The sequence below is a fragment of the Sphaeramia orbicularis genome, chromosome 5, assembly GCF_902148855.1.
Source record: "Sphaeramia orbicularis chromosome 5, fSphaOr1.1, whole genome shotgun sequence".
In the NCBI taxonomy this organism is placed as follows: Eukaryota; Metazoa; Chordata; class Actinopteri; order Kurtiformes; family Apogonidae; genus Sphaeramia; species Sphaeramia orbicularis.
Window position 1 is genome coordinate 26,239,151 of NC_043961.1, and position 19,738 is coordinate 26,258,888.

At 39.5% G+C, this 19,738-nt stretch overlaps 1 protein-coding gene across 4 annotated transcripts; it reads left to right on the forward strand.

Moving 5' to 3' along the window:
* Positions 1-1,019: 1,019 nt before the first annotated feature.
* Positions 1,020-19,250, forward strand: per3 (period circadian clock 3). 4 transcript variants are annotated; one of them, XM_030135340.1, is made up of 22 exons: positions 1,020-1,180; positions 9,100-9,503; positions 9,638-9,798; positions 9,890-10,008; positions 10,809-11,007; positions 11,588-11,639; positions 11,939-12,087; positions 12,372-12,450; positions 12,549-12,655; positions 12,796-12,952; positions 13,145-13,253; positions 13,469-13,597; positions 13,702-13,810; positions 13,907-14,018; positions 14,164-14,303; positions 14,413-14,577; positions 14,805-15,056; positions 15,134-15,999; positions 16,152-16,344; positions 16,679-16,859; positions 17,555-17,705; positions 17,787-19,250. In XM_030135340.1, the coding sequence occupies exons 2-22, from the start codon at positions 9,229-9,231 to the stop codon at positions 17,907-17,909; spliced, it is 3,828 nt and encodes a 1,275-aa protein (XP_029991200.1). In that variant the 5' UTR covers positions 1,020-1,180; positions 9,100-9,228; the 3' UTR covers positions 17,910-19,250. The 4 variants fall into 4 exon arrangements, with proteins under 4 accessions (XP_029991200.1, XP_029991202.1, XP_029991201.1 ...); XM_030135342.1 differs by having other exon boundaries at positions 14,416-14,577; XM_030135341.1 differs by having other exon boundaries at positions 13,702-13,804; positions 13,901-14,018.
* Positions 19,251-19,738: the final 488 nt, after the last annotated feature.

The following is a 19,738-nucleotide window of genomic DNA, read 5'->3' on the forward strand; positions in this document are numbered from 1 at the left end:
GTTTAATGGCAAATATAACCTGAGTCCCTGTGGATCTGGGACCCTTATAGTCCAGGATTATTACTATTTTTTATTATTTTAGGTCATGTTTATTAAAGACATGTCATGCATCTGAAGACAAATTTATGTCTGATGTGGTTTAACATGATTTTTGTTGATTATCTTATTTACATTCCTCATAAAAAAATAAAAAAAAATACCCAATTTGATTATGTTAATTTTATTTTCTTCAAAAAGGAAACTGCTAGTATGTCTTTGGTGCTAAGTGCTGCTTTCCTAGATGTCCATTTCAGTGCATGTGCAGTGATGACTAGGAGTTTCCATGTCGCACTTCTGAATATTGCATATTTCCAGCACGATTGGCTCTATTATTTGATGTCAGATGTCCTGCTCCAAGGCCTGCCTACTCCTTAAACTGAGCTTTATGTAAACACAAAAAAAATCCCCCTCGGCAGATCGGTGCATAATCAACTTGATAATGTTACATGCGAAAACATCAAAGTGAAAGCGGATGAAAAATGAAAGAAAATGGAGGTGCTCAGTTTGCAAACAAAGGAGTGAAAAACTGACAAAACACCTTTCATGAATTGCTAATATAATATCCCATTTATTTATTTCTAAAGAAGAAAATGTAAATGTAACAAGATGCAAGAGCACATTCAAGAACAAATAAGATGAGCAACTATCAGACTATCACTATACAACATTTACAGTACGTCCCGTGAAAGTGTTTATCATGTCCCATGTGTGAAGTGCAACAGCTTGACCCCTGCAACGGCTGTGTTCATTCATTCCTAGCGGTGGCGGATGGGGTGGATGCAGCGGCTTGTAATGAACCAGTGCTTGCGCAGTTGACACGGTTTGTTGTCTGTGTGTTGCATAACATGGCCATACACGTGAATCTCCACCACAGCGGTATTTAACCACACCCACTACCCTCCCTGTATCCAATCACACAACAAAAGAAAAATTCACTTGACCAATCACCATGCTGCGGGCGGAGTTTCTATATGCCGGCCTCACGTTGCAGAAATGTGTCTTGCGCTTCGGAATGGGTGACTGTTTAGCTACGTGTCTAGGATAAAATTAAATAAATATACCTTACGTACGGCTTTGTAATCGGTTCGATAGATTTGTAATATTTGGATATTGGAACTGAGGCATTCCTGGAGTCACAAAGGTAAATTTTGCATGAAGATATCATAGTCTTGATGTGACGTTAGCGATTTGGCTAGCTAGCTACGTTAGCTAACCACCTCGCCCACCTGCACATTTATATTGAACAAGAATGTAAACAAATCAGAAATAATCTCGGTTTTTATTTTCTAGTCTCGATGTGCTGTTTTACTTATTGGTGACAAAGTGGTATTTTGTAGGTGGATGTTTTACATATATAAATAGTGTGGTGTGTGACTGAATACCATGGTCTGAATCATGTTAGCTAGCGGTTAAATAACATGCCTGACTTCAGACGGGGTGTAATAACCGAGTTTGTACCGGGCTGATTAAGGTGTCAGTTCGTAATACACTCATTTCTCTGTGAGACCCTGAAAATAAGCAAGTTTTACTGTCACATGAGTCTTGAAGTAAGATAGTTTTATCAGTGTATATTTTATTGAACAGTCAAAAGTGTAGGTATACGCTTACGGTTTAATATCATTTATCTGCTTATGCTACATTTATTTACATCTAACTGTGCATGTTACATCATAAGAGTTATTGTAATGCATAGATAAGAAAAGATAAATGACTGATGCATATTTAGGTTTGGTGTAGTAGTAGTAGCCTAGTAGTAGTATGTTTCTGCCCTTGAAATTAAGATGCACGGCTGCATGTTGACGAGGTTGCTGAGGTTGCTGGGTTCATTGTGGGGAGGGGGTAATAACCCGTCCAGTGCGTGTCAGGATTGTTTTGAGTGAGATGGGCTTGTAAGCTGCTTTCTAAGCCTAGAAATATTTTCTTTTCTCGGTGAAATGAAACCGTGTCAAATAGGTTTGCTTTAGTATGTCCTATAAATTGTTTTGAGTCGTATTTTACGTATTTCTTGACGTGACCTATATAATAAACATGCATAGATCCGTACTGCACGTACTGCCACACGTACAGGATCTCTGCACTTGTTTTCCCCTTGTGTGCATAGAGCTTATGTGCTGTGCTGCGTGGGGTTGTGGTGCTGACGTCATTTTAAGTTTATTTTCCTTGTTTTGGACCACTACCCTTACATTACTTGTCACATAATACTGGTAAGACTTATTATCATAGTCAAAACATATTCAGTTCAATTATTTTCAAGGTTAATGAAAATATATGTGGTTTACCATAATAACAATGGATAAATAAATGTTGTGGCAATAAAGGCTGCCCCTGCTAAACCACAATGTGTACTAGCATTCAGTAAGTGTATCTGATTTTAGTCAATATTGTTCAACATGCACATGAATATCTATGCAAATTTTCTATATTATTAATTATTTCTTTAGTTTTAAAATGCACTGTTCTTGGCTACTAATGGGCTAAAAGTCATTTAATGTTCAGAACTCCAATAAAAACACTTGAGTGCAGGGCCTTCATAAGGAAAAAAAAAACATAAAATGTATATAAAGATGGATACCACAATGCATTACTGCCAACCCCAGTTAAAACATTAAATACGAAAAAAAAAAAAAATAATGATGAGAATGTTGACAATTTGATCACAAAACAGTTATGAGACAGTATGCCACTGTGACTTACTCAGCATGCATAAACAATTGCACAGGCAAATTTCCAAATAATCATGGAAGTAGTAATATGGCAGTAGAAAACAGTAAGTACCACTGGCAATGTTGTCTTGTTAACATTATATGAACCTGACAAGTAAATCATACTTTAAAATCACAAAAAACTGGTTGACTACTGTGATATGGATTAGTCAGACTCGCTAAAGCATAAACTAGGCTCGGTTGCAATATAAGCAGATTTCTAAGAGCAGATTTTAATGTCACTGTAGGGCAAAGTAATGCTCATTGACTTATGATTTTACAGTAAATGAAGTGACAAAGGATGTGAAAAAGTATAGCAAGGTATAATACATACATTAGATATGAAACACTCAAGGTATCAGGAAAAAAACAATATTTGTTTATTTGATACACTTATCCTATATAATCTGTGTTTTATATTATTGTACATAGGGTACATGTCATTGTCAATTAGTGCTGCAACAACGAATTGATTAAATCCATCCAAACTGATTCTTAAAAGAGTTGGCAACAAATTCAGCAGTCGATTCATTGGGTCTTGAGCACATTAGTATTGAGGCATGCCCACACACTAACCGGATAACCGTAGCTGGTTGAAGACTATAGCTTGCTAGTCTCTAGTAATAACAAGGGGGCCCATTGGATATAGGTTAGAAGTTGTGAAAATTTCATGTAAGCTCCGGAATAAAAGAGAAGCGTAGAAGCCCGGAGTTGGACATCCAAAGTTAAGTTTGATTTTCGGTTTCACAACAGTTACGGTAGTTGCAGAATGTAATCAGTAGCGACTTGTCTGAAGCCTATATTGCTTTGGGTTAAATACCGATCTTTGAGAATTGAGTCTTTTGTGTTTATCTGATAAATCGATTAGTTATTAAAATAATCTACAGATTAATCGATTATTAAAATCATCGTTAGTTGCAGCCCTGTTGTCAATAATGATTAAAAAAGTGTTGATTGAGCCACAACAATACCGGCTGTTAGGGAAGAGTATCTATAGAAGCAGTCACCATACCAGTAATAGAACATGACCAGCCACTAGAAATTGACATATGCCTTGGTTTGTGCTGCTGAAGGAGTGGTGGTAGAGCATCCAAGGTCGGCGGCTGAGTAGTGACAGTAAAATCAACATGTGCCCAAACACCATGAGCCACTCACCTTTGTCTTAGTTCTTGGTGTTAGCATCTTCCTCCCCAGACTATTGCTGATTATATTCCTTGATTATTATAGCAAAAGTAATCAAAAGAACTTAACCTGATTTTAGTGTTTTAATGCCATCCTATAATTTTGTGATTTCATAACCAGATGTTGAGCACTGGATGTACCAATATATGCTGTTCCAGGTCATTACTGTTATAGTTTGATTTGTAATGGTGCTGTGCATTTGTTCCAGTGGGACCATGCTGGGAGGATTTCATTAGAGATAGCACATATCATGTGATTGAAGTGTGTTTGAGAAGCTCTTAGAGATAACAAGGTCAGCTGCTTGAATAAGATTCGTTGTTGTTCAGTCATGAAGTGTAGCCTAACATTTGGAAATAGGTAAGGGTACTTTGTGTCACAGGTTTTGTACAAGGTGCAAATCCATCGAAAGCCAAAATATGATTTTATTTTTTGTGAACAAAATGTTAACAAAAGGTATTATTCATTTAACTGTGGTTGGGATGGCACTATTCTAGCTGAGGTGAGTTGGCTTGAGCAGTAGCAATTAATTTTGTCCTGTTTTAGCTTGGAGTGAACTATTTTACACTATGCCATTTTGTTTGAAGAAGATCAGTTTAGCATTAATAAGCTTCAGAAAAATTATGATGTGATGAAAACCTTATGCCATATTATTGTTGTAAATATTACGGCAAGTTAAGAATATGAGCAAAGTGTAACTAATAACCAGTAAAATTGATAATTAGACTAAAAGTTTGTGTTTGTTAGCTAATGTAAAATAAGTAAGACACATTTTTTTTCATTTAGTGTTTTGCCATAATGTATATCACTATTAGTAGACAATCTGATTCATATTGCGACTTTTTTCATTATTGAATATTCTTTTGGTGGCATTAGTCTACTGTAAAATGATGCCTCGTGGAGCTTTCTTCAACCAACAGTTTATCACCTAAAGATGTTTCTCTGGACTTTGGTATGAGATGCAAACAAACTGGGGAAGTCACCACTTGAGATTAACAAGGTGCTGAAAACAGTTATTCAATCATCATACTAATTGTGAATTGTTCTTTTTTCTGATTGATTAGTCTTTGCAAATCTAATCATGATAATGCTATCACAGAACTCAAGAGCTACCCTTAATTTATCATTTTGTATTATTTCTTTCTTAGTGAAAAGATGGCAGGCAGGTTCTTTCTCCATAAATTAGCATCTACATCCTGGTATGGTTAATGATTGTTATGTTTCATACAAATTTAAATGCTTCTTTAATCCTGTTTCTCATTTATTAACCATTTACAGCACCAAAAAACTATAGCGTGGACAGTTATTTTCATCACTTATAAGTCTTTTATTGAAATTATTAATCAATCAGTTAGGGATTGATAGTGTCAGTTTCCTCCTCTGAGAAGTGGGTAAAGGGTGGGATTACAAACTTGGCTCAGCACCTTGACCCTAGCGAGGCCTTATCAATGTGTTTGTGTGCTTTACTAATAAGATGGTCATACTACTTAAATCTACATGCCGCACATGCAGGAAAGGTATGAAGTAGAATCGGGATGGCTTACAAGAGCTGAATTGAACAAGCTGGTTATGTAATCCTGCAGCGACGACCTGATGAACACTGCAGGATATTTTCACTGCCTGAATCGATGAGTCTCACTTTTATTATCTCATTGTTATGTATATGTCTCTGAGGAAGGATGCGTTTCTTTTTTTGGAACAGAAGTTATTATTAATATCGAAGAGGTTGATGCCATCCATTCTTCTTCTTCTTCTTCTTATCATTATTATTATTATTATTATTATTATTATTATTATTATTATTATTATTATCATCATTATTGCTATGGTTGTTGTTGTTGTTGTTTTCTGGCTCTTATTTGTAATGGCTGTTGGCAGTATCGACAGATGAAATGTGCCCATATGTGAAACTTGTGAATGTTAGGAATGAGTCACAAAGCTTTGAGCCAGTTTGATGGTCAGATAGTCCAAAAAGATTAGATAACATGCCAGATTGTGTTTGTTCACATTTGAGAGCAATCCATGTCTGAAGCATTGTCTTACTGCACAAAACATTTGTTTATATGTGGTTATAACGTGCCCACTGAGTGTCAGAAGAAGGTGATGACGGTTTTTGCTTTTTGATTACTGTGTTGTTCTTGTAACTTACGTCACAGTTATTTGGCACCGTAATTTCCAGTGTCAAATGTCAACAACAAAAGATCAGGTGTATCACACTTCACAATAGCTCAGTTGTTAAGATGCTGGTGTTTAGGATCACAGTGCTGAACTGCCACACCTATTATAAACTGAATGCAGACGTAATTAAAGTTATTAATTTTCACCTGCATTATACCTCCAGAAAACCTATATATTATCCTATTCCATGCTACATTCCATACTGAGCAGGTATATCTAATTGTGTTCTCACTAGAAATAAAGGGAAAAACTATACACAAAATTATGACTGGACATTATGGATAAAGTATGTGTTTTTTAGGGTGAGAACATTTCAGAAATGTAGACCTATAATATTCAAAATAATTAAAATGATGAACTATTTAATGTCAACAGTGGGGTAAACTTAAGGAAAATAGCACAATACAGAAAAAGAAAACTTCTATAGATCCTTATACTACTTCAGAATATAAATGGACTGATATTGGTCTTATTTTGTACGGGTACCATAACAATGCTATAATTACTATCTTGTGACATAATGGATGCTTTTTTTATTATATTACTTAACATTCCTCACTTCTCACTCCTCAGATGACAAAAGGAAGGTTTGTGGCCAGCGCAGTATGAGCAAGGATACATGACACCTTCTCTCATGAAAGTCTTTTATCAGACTGATATACCCCTTTTATTGGAAATCAGTTGGTGATTGTGTAACGCAGCTGAATTCAGAAAGCAACGTAACTGAAATTTAATACAGATATAAACAGAAGGATTATAAAACAAACAGAAGACTCCCAACTTTCAAGAGGTTTGTGTCCTGATTCAGTGTCTAGTTAACAAGAACTATAAATCAGTCGGATGTGTATATTCTCTTCATATTGTAACCTGTTTATGATGTCAGTTCAATTACTTGCAGGTATTGAGCTGACAGGGCAATATGTCAAATTAATTCATTCAATCAAGGACTTATTTCCTGAAAATAGTGAGAATGCCTAAATCATAAAATTAAGATTATTCATCTGGAGCTCTTTCTTGCTCAATGAAAATTCAAAGTGCATCTTGTTTGCTTCTTGTAGTATATTAATTGCAGGTGTGTTATTCCAGTTATATATGGCATGTACAGTAGGTTTACCAAACAGACACTGTCTTTCAATTAAGATTAAAATTCTGAGTCATCTGTAAGATTGGAAAAAATCAACATTTTTTTCTGGTCATGTTGCCCAGCTCTACTCACAGCAATAGTCAAAAATATTTTTAGTGAGATCACGGTGACCTTGATCATTGGTCACCAAAATGTAATCAAGGCAGTGATTAATTGTGCTGATAAAAATGGTTGCACATGAGCTTGCATTGACCTTTAATCTTTTATCTTTGGCCAAAAAATCATCTCAATTCCTCCTCATGTCCAAGGCAGCACTGGTGCTAAAATTACTGACATTTTGACAAACTGTTTCTATGATATAGTATTTTAAATATAATGGGGACCAAATGATAGACACAGATGCATAACCATTGTTAAAGATGCACCACAGGCACATCTTAAAAAGCTAATTTTCAGCATTTCCAATTGTATAATAATTTCATGCTTACAAAACAAAAAGATACTCTAATTACAGAATTACTTTGCAAACAGAATTAGCCTTGCAGATGCATATAAACATTCGGTTAAAATAATTTGCAGGTAGAAGCAGTTCATGTGAGTTCACTGTTTGAGCAGTGAAGTACTTTTGTGCTCTGAAGTAAAATGAGACATTTAAGCATGAGAAGCAGCCAATGTGTCAGGTTGTTGAGCAGGAAAGGTGACCTGTTGATAAGTCTCCCAGGGGCTGAGGTTGCATATTTCCCAAAACCTGCACTGTTTTTTGTATACAGTTTTAAACAAACCACCAACCTCACATTTTCATTTGGGAGCTGTAACCACAAGATCTGTGTCAGATTTTATTTTCACGCCCAGAGGCTTTTTTTTTTTTTACTTCAGAAGAGTGCATGTTCTTCTTAATGTATTCTTGAATAAGGTCTTAAGATAGTCTCTCGTCAACGGAGGTGGCTAAACTTTATAAGCCAGCATATATATGAGAGATTTGTTCAATCATACATACATTTAGTGTCGTCTAATCTAGGGTTGCAATGATGTCATGGTGTTACGATTAATACGATTTTTAACGTCACAGTTGATTTATCGTCAAGGCTGCCAACAACCATCTCATAAAGTACAGTAGAGCAGAACCAAAGACACAAAAGCAACATTCCACAAGCTGTATTCAACATTCCACAAGTGAAAATGACCAAGTAGGAACAAGCTGACTGTCTTTCTTAGAGGGCGGCCGTATTTCTAAATTGTCTTGACCGTAAATATATTTTCGATGTGGGCTCACTATTGTTTCCATAGAGTTTTGTGTTCGCTACTGTCATCTACATAGTTTTAGGCTACAATTGTGCAACCCATTCACAAGAATCTGTCTGCATAGCTTTGATAGAGTAAGGCCATTCCTCTCCAGCAGTTCAGACTGTCATACAAGCTTTGGGAGGGTTAACTTTTGAATTGATGCAGTAAACACGCTCTGTTTGATCACAAGGCAAACTGCATAAAATAGTCTGATGTTCCTGTAGAGCAGGCCCAGTTCTGGGGGGGGGCAAGAGGGGGCAATGTCATGTTAAACAAAAATCCTACCCCCTCAAATGAAAGTTAGCAAAGTTTCAGGAGGTAGGGAAAAGATAAATGAGCTTCACAACATCAGGAGACATAAAGGAATTAGTAACACGTGTTAAGGTTCACTTTCACTTTGCAAAGGGATGCACAGTTGTATGATCTGTGCGTGCCCATTGTGAGGTACGCGTGGCATGGGCTCCACCCTCCACATATAAACCCCCCACAAATTAATCGTAGGAATCGTGAAACCGCAATAATTTCTCTGACAATAATCGTAGCATCAAAATCTCTGATCATTACATCTCTATTCTAATCCACAGAAACAGAGACTGTTTCTTATCATGTTTTTTACTTTTTTGTATCTTGCAGTGATCAAGACCCTCAACCCATCACTCAGCTCTGATTCAATGAGATTTACCATCCCCACATGGAACTCATTCCCCTTGTTGAACATATGAAGATTCATTCTGATTACTGCAAAAGGTAAAGTTACTAATAATGTGTGACCAAAGTGCGGAGATGGCTGGTGGTGACAGCGGCCTAGATGGGGAGGAGGCTGCATTACCTGCAGCCACAGCAGACGGTGGAGGGTTGGTGAGGCCGCAAGACGAAGGGGAGCAGTCGGAGCGTCTCAGGGGAGAGGAGGGCACCGCCTCAGGTGGAGAAGTGGGACAGGAAGATGAGGAGATGACTAGTGGATCACATGAGCTCTCCTCCTCGGCCAATCACAGCCCTGGTAGTGCTACAGGATCCACCTCAGCTTCCACCAAGAGGTATGCACTTTAAGCATTAAGCCTACTACTACTAAACATACCACTACGTATACTCTGAAAAAGCACTGTATCTATTGCTCTTGTGGGCTGATTTCCCTTATGTTTATATTTTACCTCTGACTGACTGTGTGTAGCAGTGAACAAGCAAATGGTGGCAAAGGACAGACACACAGAGAAGTGATGATCACTGTGGCTGAGATGAAGAAGAGACTTCCATCAGACAAGCGCAGTCGTAGCAAAGCCAGTACAGTTGAGGCCTTACATTATGCACTCAACTGTGTGAAACAAGTGCAAGGTAACATCACCAAATATTCCCTGGGTTCACACTAATAAACGTACTGTATTTGTTAATTTTTAAGTATTTACCTGGAATTTTTGCTCTGTAGCCAACAGTGAATACTACAAACTGTTGATGAGGAATGGACAAGATGAGAGAAGAGATGCTACTGTTTGCACTCTGGAGGAGTTGGAGAGAGTGACCTCTGAACACACCCTTAAAAATACGGTATACACGCACACAAAATTAACATTTAGTGCAAGTGTAATTGCCCACACTTATTCTTCTTACGATACAATAAATTAACTGTGGAGAATTTGTCGACAGCTGACCTCGTACTTTATTTTAAAGTAGGCCCTATAATTTATTTTGTGAAGCAATTCAGTGTTTAAGACCTGGGCTGGGTACTGAACTTTGATACTTTTGTGGTACTGACTGAATTGCCTAATTGCTGTTGAGTACTGAAATTGTCTGGTCTTTGGATACGAAATTTCAATACCTGACGAATGAACATCATCAGTGTCAATGCCTGCAATGCATATGCACCTTTTATACATTTGTATTAATGATGTTGTGTTAACAATCATCTTCAGGTTGTGGTAAAAAGGTTTGGTTTTTTATGTTATTGCTATACTAAAACTATAACTAAAAAATATAGAGTTGAAAACAGAGCTTTATTTGCACAAGATTTTGGTGAAATTGTTTTAAGTGTATAAAAATTCAGGTTAGTGAAAATAAGATTCATGATTATATGTGAGGTAGTTTTATTTTTCTTAAAATTGAAAATTCGTATCAAAAAAACTGATATCAAATCCAAAGTACCTGTATTAAAAATTTTTGAAGAATACCCAGCCCTTTTGAAGACAAACACACTTGTTCCACTTGTGTGTTTGTTTTTGCCTCACGCCTGAGCGGGTGTGTGAGTGTATGTGTGTTTACTGCTTTTGTGTGTGTCTGTGACTTGGCTTGCTTGTGTGCTTGTGTCTTCCTACATGTTCGTGCGTTCGCCTCTTTGTGTCTGTGTGTAGGACTCCTTCGTGGTGGTCTTCTCTCTTTCGAGTTGCCGTGTGCTGTACGCATCAGAGCAGGCTCCCAGCATCCTTTGCTGCAAGAGGAAGTTCCTAGAGTCGGCCAAGTTCGTGGAGCTGCTTTACCACCAGGATGTCAACGTCTTCTACTCGCACACGGCACAGCCACACCTCCCACCATGGAGCAACTCTCACTCAGGTGAGGTTTTTTTTGTATTTATTTATTTTTGTGGTGCATTAAACGGTGGTGCAGTGGATAGCACTGTTGCCTCACAGCAAGAAGGTCCTGGGTTCGACTCCAACCAGATACCTTTCTGTGTGGAGTTTGCATGTTCTCCCTGTGTTTACATGGGTTTTCTCCAGGTAATCTGGCTTCCTCCCACCATCCAAAAACATGTACTCATAGGTCAATTGGTCAACCTAAACTTGCCCATAGGTGTGAATGTGAGAGTAATTGGTTGTTCGTCTCTTTTTATGTCGGCCCTGCGATGAACTGGCAACACAGGGTGGAACCCGCCTTCACCCATAGGTAGCTAGGATAGGCCTCAGCACCCCCCACAACCCTAGTGAGGATAAAACAGGTTCAAAAGATGAATGAATGAATGAAAATTTCAGTTTTACTTATGTGTGACACATTGACATAAAAACCTATCCATTTTCCAGTCATGTACTTTTTTGTCTTGGTGTGATTTTATTTTTATTTATTTTTTCTGCAGTAGCCATATGTATTTTATATGTGGGGATTCAGGTCATTAATACTCTGTTTTCTGACTTTACAGTGGGGGTTCTGTTTGACTGTGCCCAGGTCAAGTCTTTTTTCTGCAGAATCAGGTCAGTGTTTTTACTCTGTTTCATTTCTGTTAAGTTTTATTCCTTACCCTCGACTTTATAAGGATTCCTATTTGGAACACAGAAGTTTTATGGAAAATATGAGTTCTAGCAGATCATTCTGCAATCACCAATGTCTACCAGTAGATGGCAGTAAAAATGAATCTGATTTGGACAGCTGTTACCCCAGTCATTATGTGTTGACAAAATTTCATAATTTTATGCTTTCTCAGTTGTCTTAAAAGTCTGTTGTTTTTTTTTTGCTTATTATAAGTGAAATGTAAATTTGTATGCATTTTTAGGGGAGGTAAAGACCGTGAAGGTGAGATGCGCTACAACCCGTTTCGAATCACACCCTACCTGCTGAAGGTCCAGGGGACTGGAAGTGGCGGGGAGGAGGAGGAGCCATGCTGCCTGGCGCTGGCTGAACGCATAATCTCTGGATATGAGGGTCAGTTTTTCACCATCACAATCTGTACTTCACACATGCATGCAGAAGAGTAACCAACAGTTTTATTAGTTTAAATTTGTTTTCAAACACTCAGCTTTACTCAAAGGCAGTAACTAATACATTTCCTCTTTACCTTAAGAAACTACTGACATTTGCATGGATGTCAAATATCACATAATACAGTCATTTGTATGTTTGTATGCAGTAGCAGAAATATTCATGTGCTTAAGCTTGGAAAAAGGATTTCACTGACAGCAACTAACAGTGATTATTCATACATGCAGCACCGCGGATTCCCATGGACAAGCGCATCTTCACCACCACACACTCTCCCGGCTGTGTGTTTCTGGAAGTGGACGACAGGTCACTACAAACTCAAAAATGCACAATAAGTGATGATTTCATTATGTAAGTCTCTATAGTTTACATCTAACCTGTTCTGATCATGATTATCCACACAGGGCTGTGCCGTTGTTAGGATACCTTCCTCAGGACCTGATCGGCACTTCATTGCTGACTTGCATTCACCCTGACGACCGACCACTGATGTTGTCTATGCATCGGAAAGGTAAGAGAGGTTGATACTTAACAGTCTTTAATGTTCAACATGGAGACTAAATTGATTAGACCAAAGGTTAATTTAGTCTTCATGTTGTCTTTGACATTATATATGTTGTTTTTCACTCAAACTCTTCATGCCATGTGCAGTGTTGAAGTATGCAGGCCAGCCTCCTTTTGAACACTCGCCAGTGCGTCTGCGTTGTCAGAATGGAGACTACATCACCTTGGATACCAGCTGGTCGAGCTTCATCAATCCTTGGAGCCGGAAGGTGGCCTTCATCATTGGACGACATAAAGTCAGAACGTAAGTGAAAAATAGAGAAAGGACAGGAATCGACAGCATCTATTTTTCTATGTTTTTTCACAACAGTCTTACAGTATGAAGTAGAGGTTTACTGTGTGCTTGACCACTTTTGTAATTCACCTGTATGAGACTGGTGGCAGAATATTTAATTAAAATACAGTAAAGATGACTTCACTATGCTGTTGTCTTCAGGAGTCCACTTAATGAAGATGTATTTGCGGCCCAGACAAAGGATGATTTTCCTGTTACCCATGAGGAAATTAAAGATTTGCAAGCTAAGATTTACAAGCTTTTCTTGCAGGTAAAGTCAAAGGTTTAATGATAAATATTCCATTTAATCACAGCCTTACTTCATTGTTAATGAAAAAATCAAAAACTGACATAGAGAAAAGCACAAGCTTTTCTTTATGGCACATATACATGTTCTGTGCACAATATATCTCATAGATTTTTTTCTTTTGTTTCTCTTTTACTGTGTTTCTCTTCATGACTTGCGTGTCTTTGTGTGCTCAACAGCCGGTCCACAACAATGGCTCTAGTGGTTACGGCAGTCTGGGGAGTAATGGCTCTCATGAGCATTACATTAGTGTAGCTTCTTCAAGTGACAGCAATGGAAACCTATGGGAGGATTCACACCGAGGACCGGTGAGACATCTCATTGACATCACAGATCAGGAAGCCAGTCTGAGCTCAGTTTGTAATTATGACCAGTAGACTAAACCACACATTCTGTGTGTGTGCTATTGCAGATGACCCTGCAGCAGATCTGTGCTGATGTGAACCGAGTGAAGACTTGGGGCCAGCAGGCATATCTGGATTCCACTCACAAAATTGCTGTTCTTGGCAAACCTGCCACAGGTATGAGTTCAGAAACACTGGAATTATTTTGTATACATAAAAGAGCAAATATAGTTCATATAATATGTGCTAAAATTACCCTGTATTCACCCACAGCGCATCGGCTCCCTGCAGCATCAAACCCTGAGGTTAGAGATCATGAAGAAGGCAGGAAACAGACACACATTCCCTCCTATCAGCAGATCAATTGTGTGGATAACATCATCAGGTGTGTAGCTGTCATACCAATGTGCTAATTCTCAAAGTATTGTAATTACTTATTACTTTTTACTTGTATTACTTATTACTTACTAAAGCATCTATAGAAAACTAATACAATATTAACTGTGTGTTGAAACTGTGTTGTGTTTTAGGTATTTGGAGAGCTGCACAGGTCCAGTTCTTAAACGCAAGAGTGAATCCCATTCTTTGGCCACATCTTCATCCTCCTCCTCTACCTCAGAAGATGATAAGCCCCCTGGGGCCACTGATACAGCTCAGACCAGTTCAGATGGTATAAATATACGTTAACAAAAGCACTACTGTGTGACTTTGTACATTCTGTCATATTCCTTTGTAAGCCATCTTTACCTGTTTTTCACAACAATTTCCTCTGTTTCCAGTAGTGGTCTTAGACAGTGAGGTGTCAGTGGGTCCTACAGCTGCAGCTGTAGTTGGAGCACCGCTGACAGACCTCACCATGTCCACCAAGGCCATGAGTGTCGTCTCTGTCACCAGTCAATGTTCATACAGCAGCACTATTGTCCATGTGCCACAGCCTGAGTCAGGTATGCTATGTTTTGCAAACCCCACATTTGTTTATAATATAGATGTCATGAACTGAATATATGCTGAAAATTATTCATAGAAAAATCTAATTTTAAGCAAATAGCAGTCAGTCAGTGAACTGAATCCACTTTCAGTAAATCTTAGGTTTCACTTTTATGATTTTTTGAGAGCGTGAAAATTACTGAAATCTCTATTCAGAGTTAAAATAGTCGATTTTTCTGCACAGAGGCCACAGCGCTGGAGGATGCACCCATGGGTAGTGAGCCTACTGATGCTACTGCAACACCAGCCCGTCCAGCTCCAAGCCCCGCCACAGAAGAACGAAGGTTTGTGGGCCTCACCAAGGAGGTGCTGTCAGCTCACACCCAGAAGGAGGAGCAAGAATATGTGGATCGATTCCGCCATCGCATCCTCCAGAGCCCTTACAGTTCATATCTACAACTGGACAACAGTTCTATGGCGCATTCTCACCACCCAGGTATGTACTTACTTATAAACATTACAAACATCATATGTGTTGGACAATTTTTGCAGCCTTTGTTCATCTCACTGCAGGCGACTACCTTCGTCCATTGAGTGGCGGTGGGTGGAACCGCTCTCGGAAAGGAAAGGCTAGACACAAGCGTCCAAAACCCCAGGGTTCCTCAGACAGCTATGCCTCTCCACCAGGTCCCCCTCGTCGAGTCCCTGACTCCTCCTGGCCATCTTCTGAGTCGTCCCAACCCCAGATGGGGGCGCCCTTTAGCCAAGCATCCCCACTACAGGCTCCATTCTTCCACATGATGGCAACCCAGCCTGGTCCAGAGGAACCACCAAGACCACAACCAATGCCTGGAGTGACTCCTATGGTGCTCCAGCCTTCTGACCAGTCACAGATTCATTACAACTTTAATGTCATGCAATCAGCTCAAACCATCCCAAGCATTCAACCAATTCAGATGGAGACAGTTCAGAATCTACACAGTGTTCAAAACTTTACCAATTTGCAGCCCATGGCTCCATCCCAGACCATCAACCCTTATATGACTCCAGTCATGGCTGTCATTCTGCCCAACTACCCAACTTTCACTGCAGGTTACCCGTCCATTTACCCACTATCAACTCCTGTGTTGCCTCAGGCACCTGTCAACATGACAGGTTTTATGCCTGGCAGTACCCCTTACCCTCAGCCTCAATTCCAAATGCAGTCTAATCCCCACACTCAGACTTCCCCCGGCCCCCTGCTTTGCTCACCCAGAGCCAGCTCCTCTGTCGGAGAGGAGGAGGAGGCAGCAGGTCCTCGAGCTTTATTCTCCAGCTCTCGCTCAAGCTCTCCTCTGCAGCTCAATTTGCTGCAGGAAGAGTTGCCCAAGCTGAGCGAGGGGCAGGGCAGTACAGGGCACAACCATGCTGAGAGCCTCCACGAACAACATGCCAATGAGGTGAGACAGATTTTACAAATCATTTTTAATACACTCAATCCAAGGCACATTGTGGTCATATATACCAGTAGTCCTCTTTTCAGTCCTGTTGATGTATACAGGTCTTTGCTTTTTGTCTGCAATAATATTACAACAACATTTGATTTGCTCAGGGTGATGCCCCAAGTGACTCTGGGAACCATGATGCTCAGTCGACATCAAGCGAACTGCTTGACCTGCTGCTGCAGGAGGATGCCAGGTCTGGAACTGGCTCCAACGCCTCAGGTTCTGGGTCAGGGGAGTCTGGAGGTTCTCTGGGATCTGGATCTGGAAGTGGCTCAAATGGAACATCCACATCACATACTGGTATGAAGGAAGAACATATAGTTAATCACAAAAGCAACACATTTACAAAAGTTTTTCATAGTTATCAGTTAACATTTCTGCTCCCATGGCCATCGTGTCCACAGCATGAATGTTTTTTGTTTCAGAAACCACTTTGTCATAGCTACATTTAATTCAGTTTGTCTGTAAACACATTGCAAATGAGTAAATGTGTACTACTAAGGTGCAGTTTAGTGCAATTCAAAGCATAAGAGAAACAGCAAATTTACAATGCTCATTAGTGAGATGAGGAGAAATAGCAAAACAACTGTGTGGTAAGTAATGAGACTGATGCAGAGGTCTTGTGGGCTTACAGGCAGCAGCAACAGCAGCAAATACTTTGCCAGCAATGACTCATCAGACACTTCACGCAAAGCCCGAAAGAGCCAAGAACCACCGGCAGAGCACAGCTTTGAGACTCAAGTTGAGAACTCGCTATGGAGCATGATCCAGCACACGCCCGAACGCGTCATGATGACATACCAGATCCGCACCAGGTACACTTACACACCAGTGTTCCTATTCCTGTTCAAAGAGTGTTGATCTGAAGGTTCATGTTATGACAGCAGACACATCTTGATCTCCCCCTGGTGGCTGACTTCAGTATACATCATAAAACCTCCCATTTAATCCCAGTGGGCCTAACTAAAGTTTCAAAGCACACATCCAATAAATTTTGCCTAAAAGCAGCCTCTGTCTTTTTTATTTTGATTTTATTATACTAATATGAGTTCAAGTCAGGGTTTTTTGTACAATTTTTTTAAAAGTTGAATTTATAATAATGATATAGAAATGTGTGATTGACCAATGTAATGACCAATCTCTAAAACAGCAGGCCAACCAGCAGACAAACATCAAATCCATGCAGGTCTACAGTAAAGACTCTGGCTCCAAATTGTAGCATACAAATAAAAAGTGGCTTCACTTTTGCTTAATGAAAGTATGAAGCATCAAATTGCGCATCTAAAAATATAGCCTAAGTTTCACATTCCTTCTTGATAAACAGAGGTAGAATCCATCCAGAGATAGATGGCTATTATTTCTCAAATTTGTATCAGCTTGACACTTTTTCTGGACTGTCGCTGTGGATCTGTAACTCTTCTACAAACATTGTTCAGTCAGAATGGCTCAGAGGCAGAAGGAACCTTTGGTCTTATAGGCGTTTTCTTACCATACACTTATATTCCTCCAGGGATCAGAATGAGGTGCTGGCAGAAGACCGAGAGAAACTCCGGGTACTTCAACCTCTCCAGCCCTGGTTTACCCAGGAGCAGAGAGAGGAGCTAGCTGAGGTGCATCCCTGGATCCAACAGCACACTATCCCACAGGAGATAGACACACAGGTGGGCATTTCCACACATGCACCTCACACCATCCACACACCTGTTAATGAGACATTTGTAACACATTTGTGTGTCCCTCAGGGTTGTGTGAGTTGCAGCGCAGGTGCAGGAGTGGCTCACTCCCCTCACCCCCAACTCCCAGACAGCTCGTCCCCTTTGGAGAGCCCTCAGCCGGACTCCATTGGACCGGCGGTGGACACTTGAAAGACCTACAACCCAAAACAAAAGCCACCCAGCTCACAGTGAACCAGCCCTGCCAGAAAACTTGACAACTCCCAACCATGCGTTCCTTCTGATCACTCTAGAGGAGTGGGTCCCTGTGCTTTAGTTAGATGTGTAACATGTTTTGTAAAGGTATCACCAGGTTGGACCAGGTTTTAAGAAAACACAAGGAGGACACAAGAGAGGCGGGTATTTTCAGTGGCACTTTCTCTCAGTCAGCCTAATGTGACTGCCTTTATGGGACCATAAATATTATACCTCTCTTCTTTTTGTCTGTAGTGCCCTTGGGGCTACATTGTATTTAAGACTGACCAGATCCTTTGGCACAATGAGCCATTTGATTCTTAAAGTAAGAAGAGGGTCCCATGGTTGCTGTCCATATGCATGAGCACTGTGTACACACACCCAGTCTGTAGGATGATCATGACTGGATGACAAGACAGAGACAGTGCTGGCCCAGTGTGAGTATCTGAACACACGCCACGCTCTTTCTCAGTGATACGGAGTGAAGGTTGTACAGTGTGTGTGTCACAACAACTCCTCCAACAATGTAGTAACTTGCCATGGTTGACTCATGGTAGCTTTCTTTGATGGACACTAAGAACATGTGCTGCTCTTTGTTTTTAATGTTCAGCTTCAAATATTCAGTTAATTTTGATTGGAGTGAATTGTCTTATTCCACGTGTTTGTTTCCTCCGGCCCATAACATCCATTTCCATGCTGTCAGTTTCAAAGTGAAATTAGATCCACCCCTTTACCTCAAACATCCCATAGTGAGTGCTTTCTCCATCCAGTATCCTGCCTGGTCATCAACCCCACAGTACTTATAGTTTATTTGTAATTGTAAACAGATGCAGTGAGGCCCCAAATGTTCTCTGGTCCTGAGTGAACGACTTGCTGTCTGTCTGATTCTGTGTGTTTCTGTGTTTTCTGTGTTCTGTACCTGTGTGAAAGAGAGGCATTGACAAACACACTGTAGTTCTGTCAAACTTGTCATTCTTTTTCTTGTACAGGTGAAGTCGAGTGTGTGGATGTGTGTGTGTGTCTGATTGAGAGCTGCTTCCTTCGATACAGTTGTCCGACAGTCCAAGACAGAACAGGGTTTTCTACTGTTTTTAGTATGAGAGTATATTACAGTACCATTTATTTTATAGAAAATGTACACAAAACCAACTTCACAAATGTAAAAAAAAAGCCATTTGTTTTGAATTCAGGGAGTGTTCTGTGACACAAAGGAATGAATAAAAAACATTATGTAACATGTCCTTAGGACTAATGGCCTAATTATCTTAAAACTGATAAAAAACAAAGTTATACATTCTATGTTGTCTCCTGTCATTTATTTAAGGAAGTTGCCCTGCTCATCACATACTGGTGTTACCAGTAAGAACAGGCCCATCACAGCAAACACATGTTATGCAACAACCAGGGCCTTAACTTGTCTTCAGTGTGGTCTTTGAAAACTCACAGGCCTTAGGGTTGGCTTTCTCCAGAATAATTTTGGTTAAGCAGGAAATATCAAAATGCAACAAGTATAAACTAATGAAAATTGGTATGTAGACTTAACTGGAGCACATTTTAACTTAAAATCCTAACATTTCGTAACTGTTTTAATTGTTTAAACAGGACTGTTCTACAGGACTGAATTTTCTTTACATAAAACATCAAAGCAAATTGAGATGAAATGAAAATCTAAATCTTTTAAAATCTTTTACTTAAAAGAAAAAAGGAGTACTGTTTTAAGTGTTTACAGATAAAAATGTGATTTTTATTTTAACCACCATCATCACTGATATTTTGTCACATTCAGA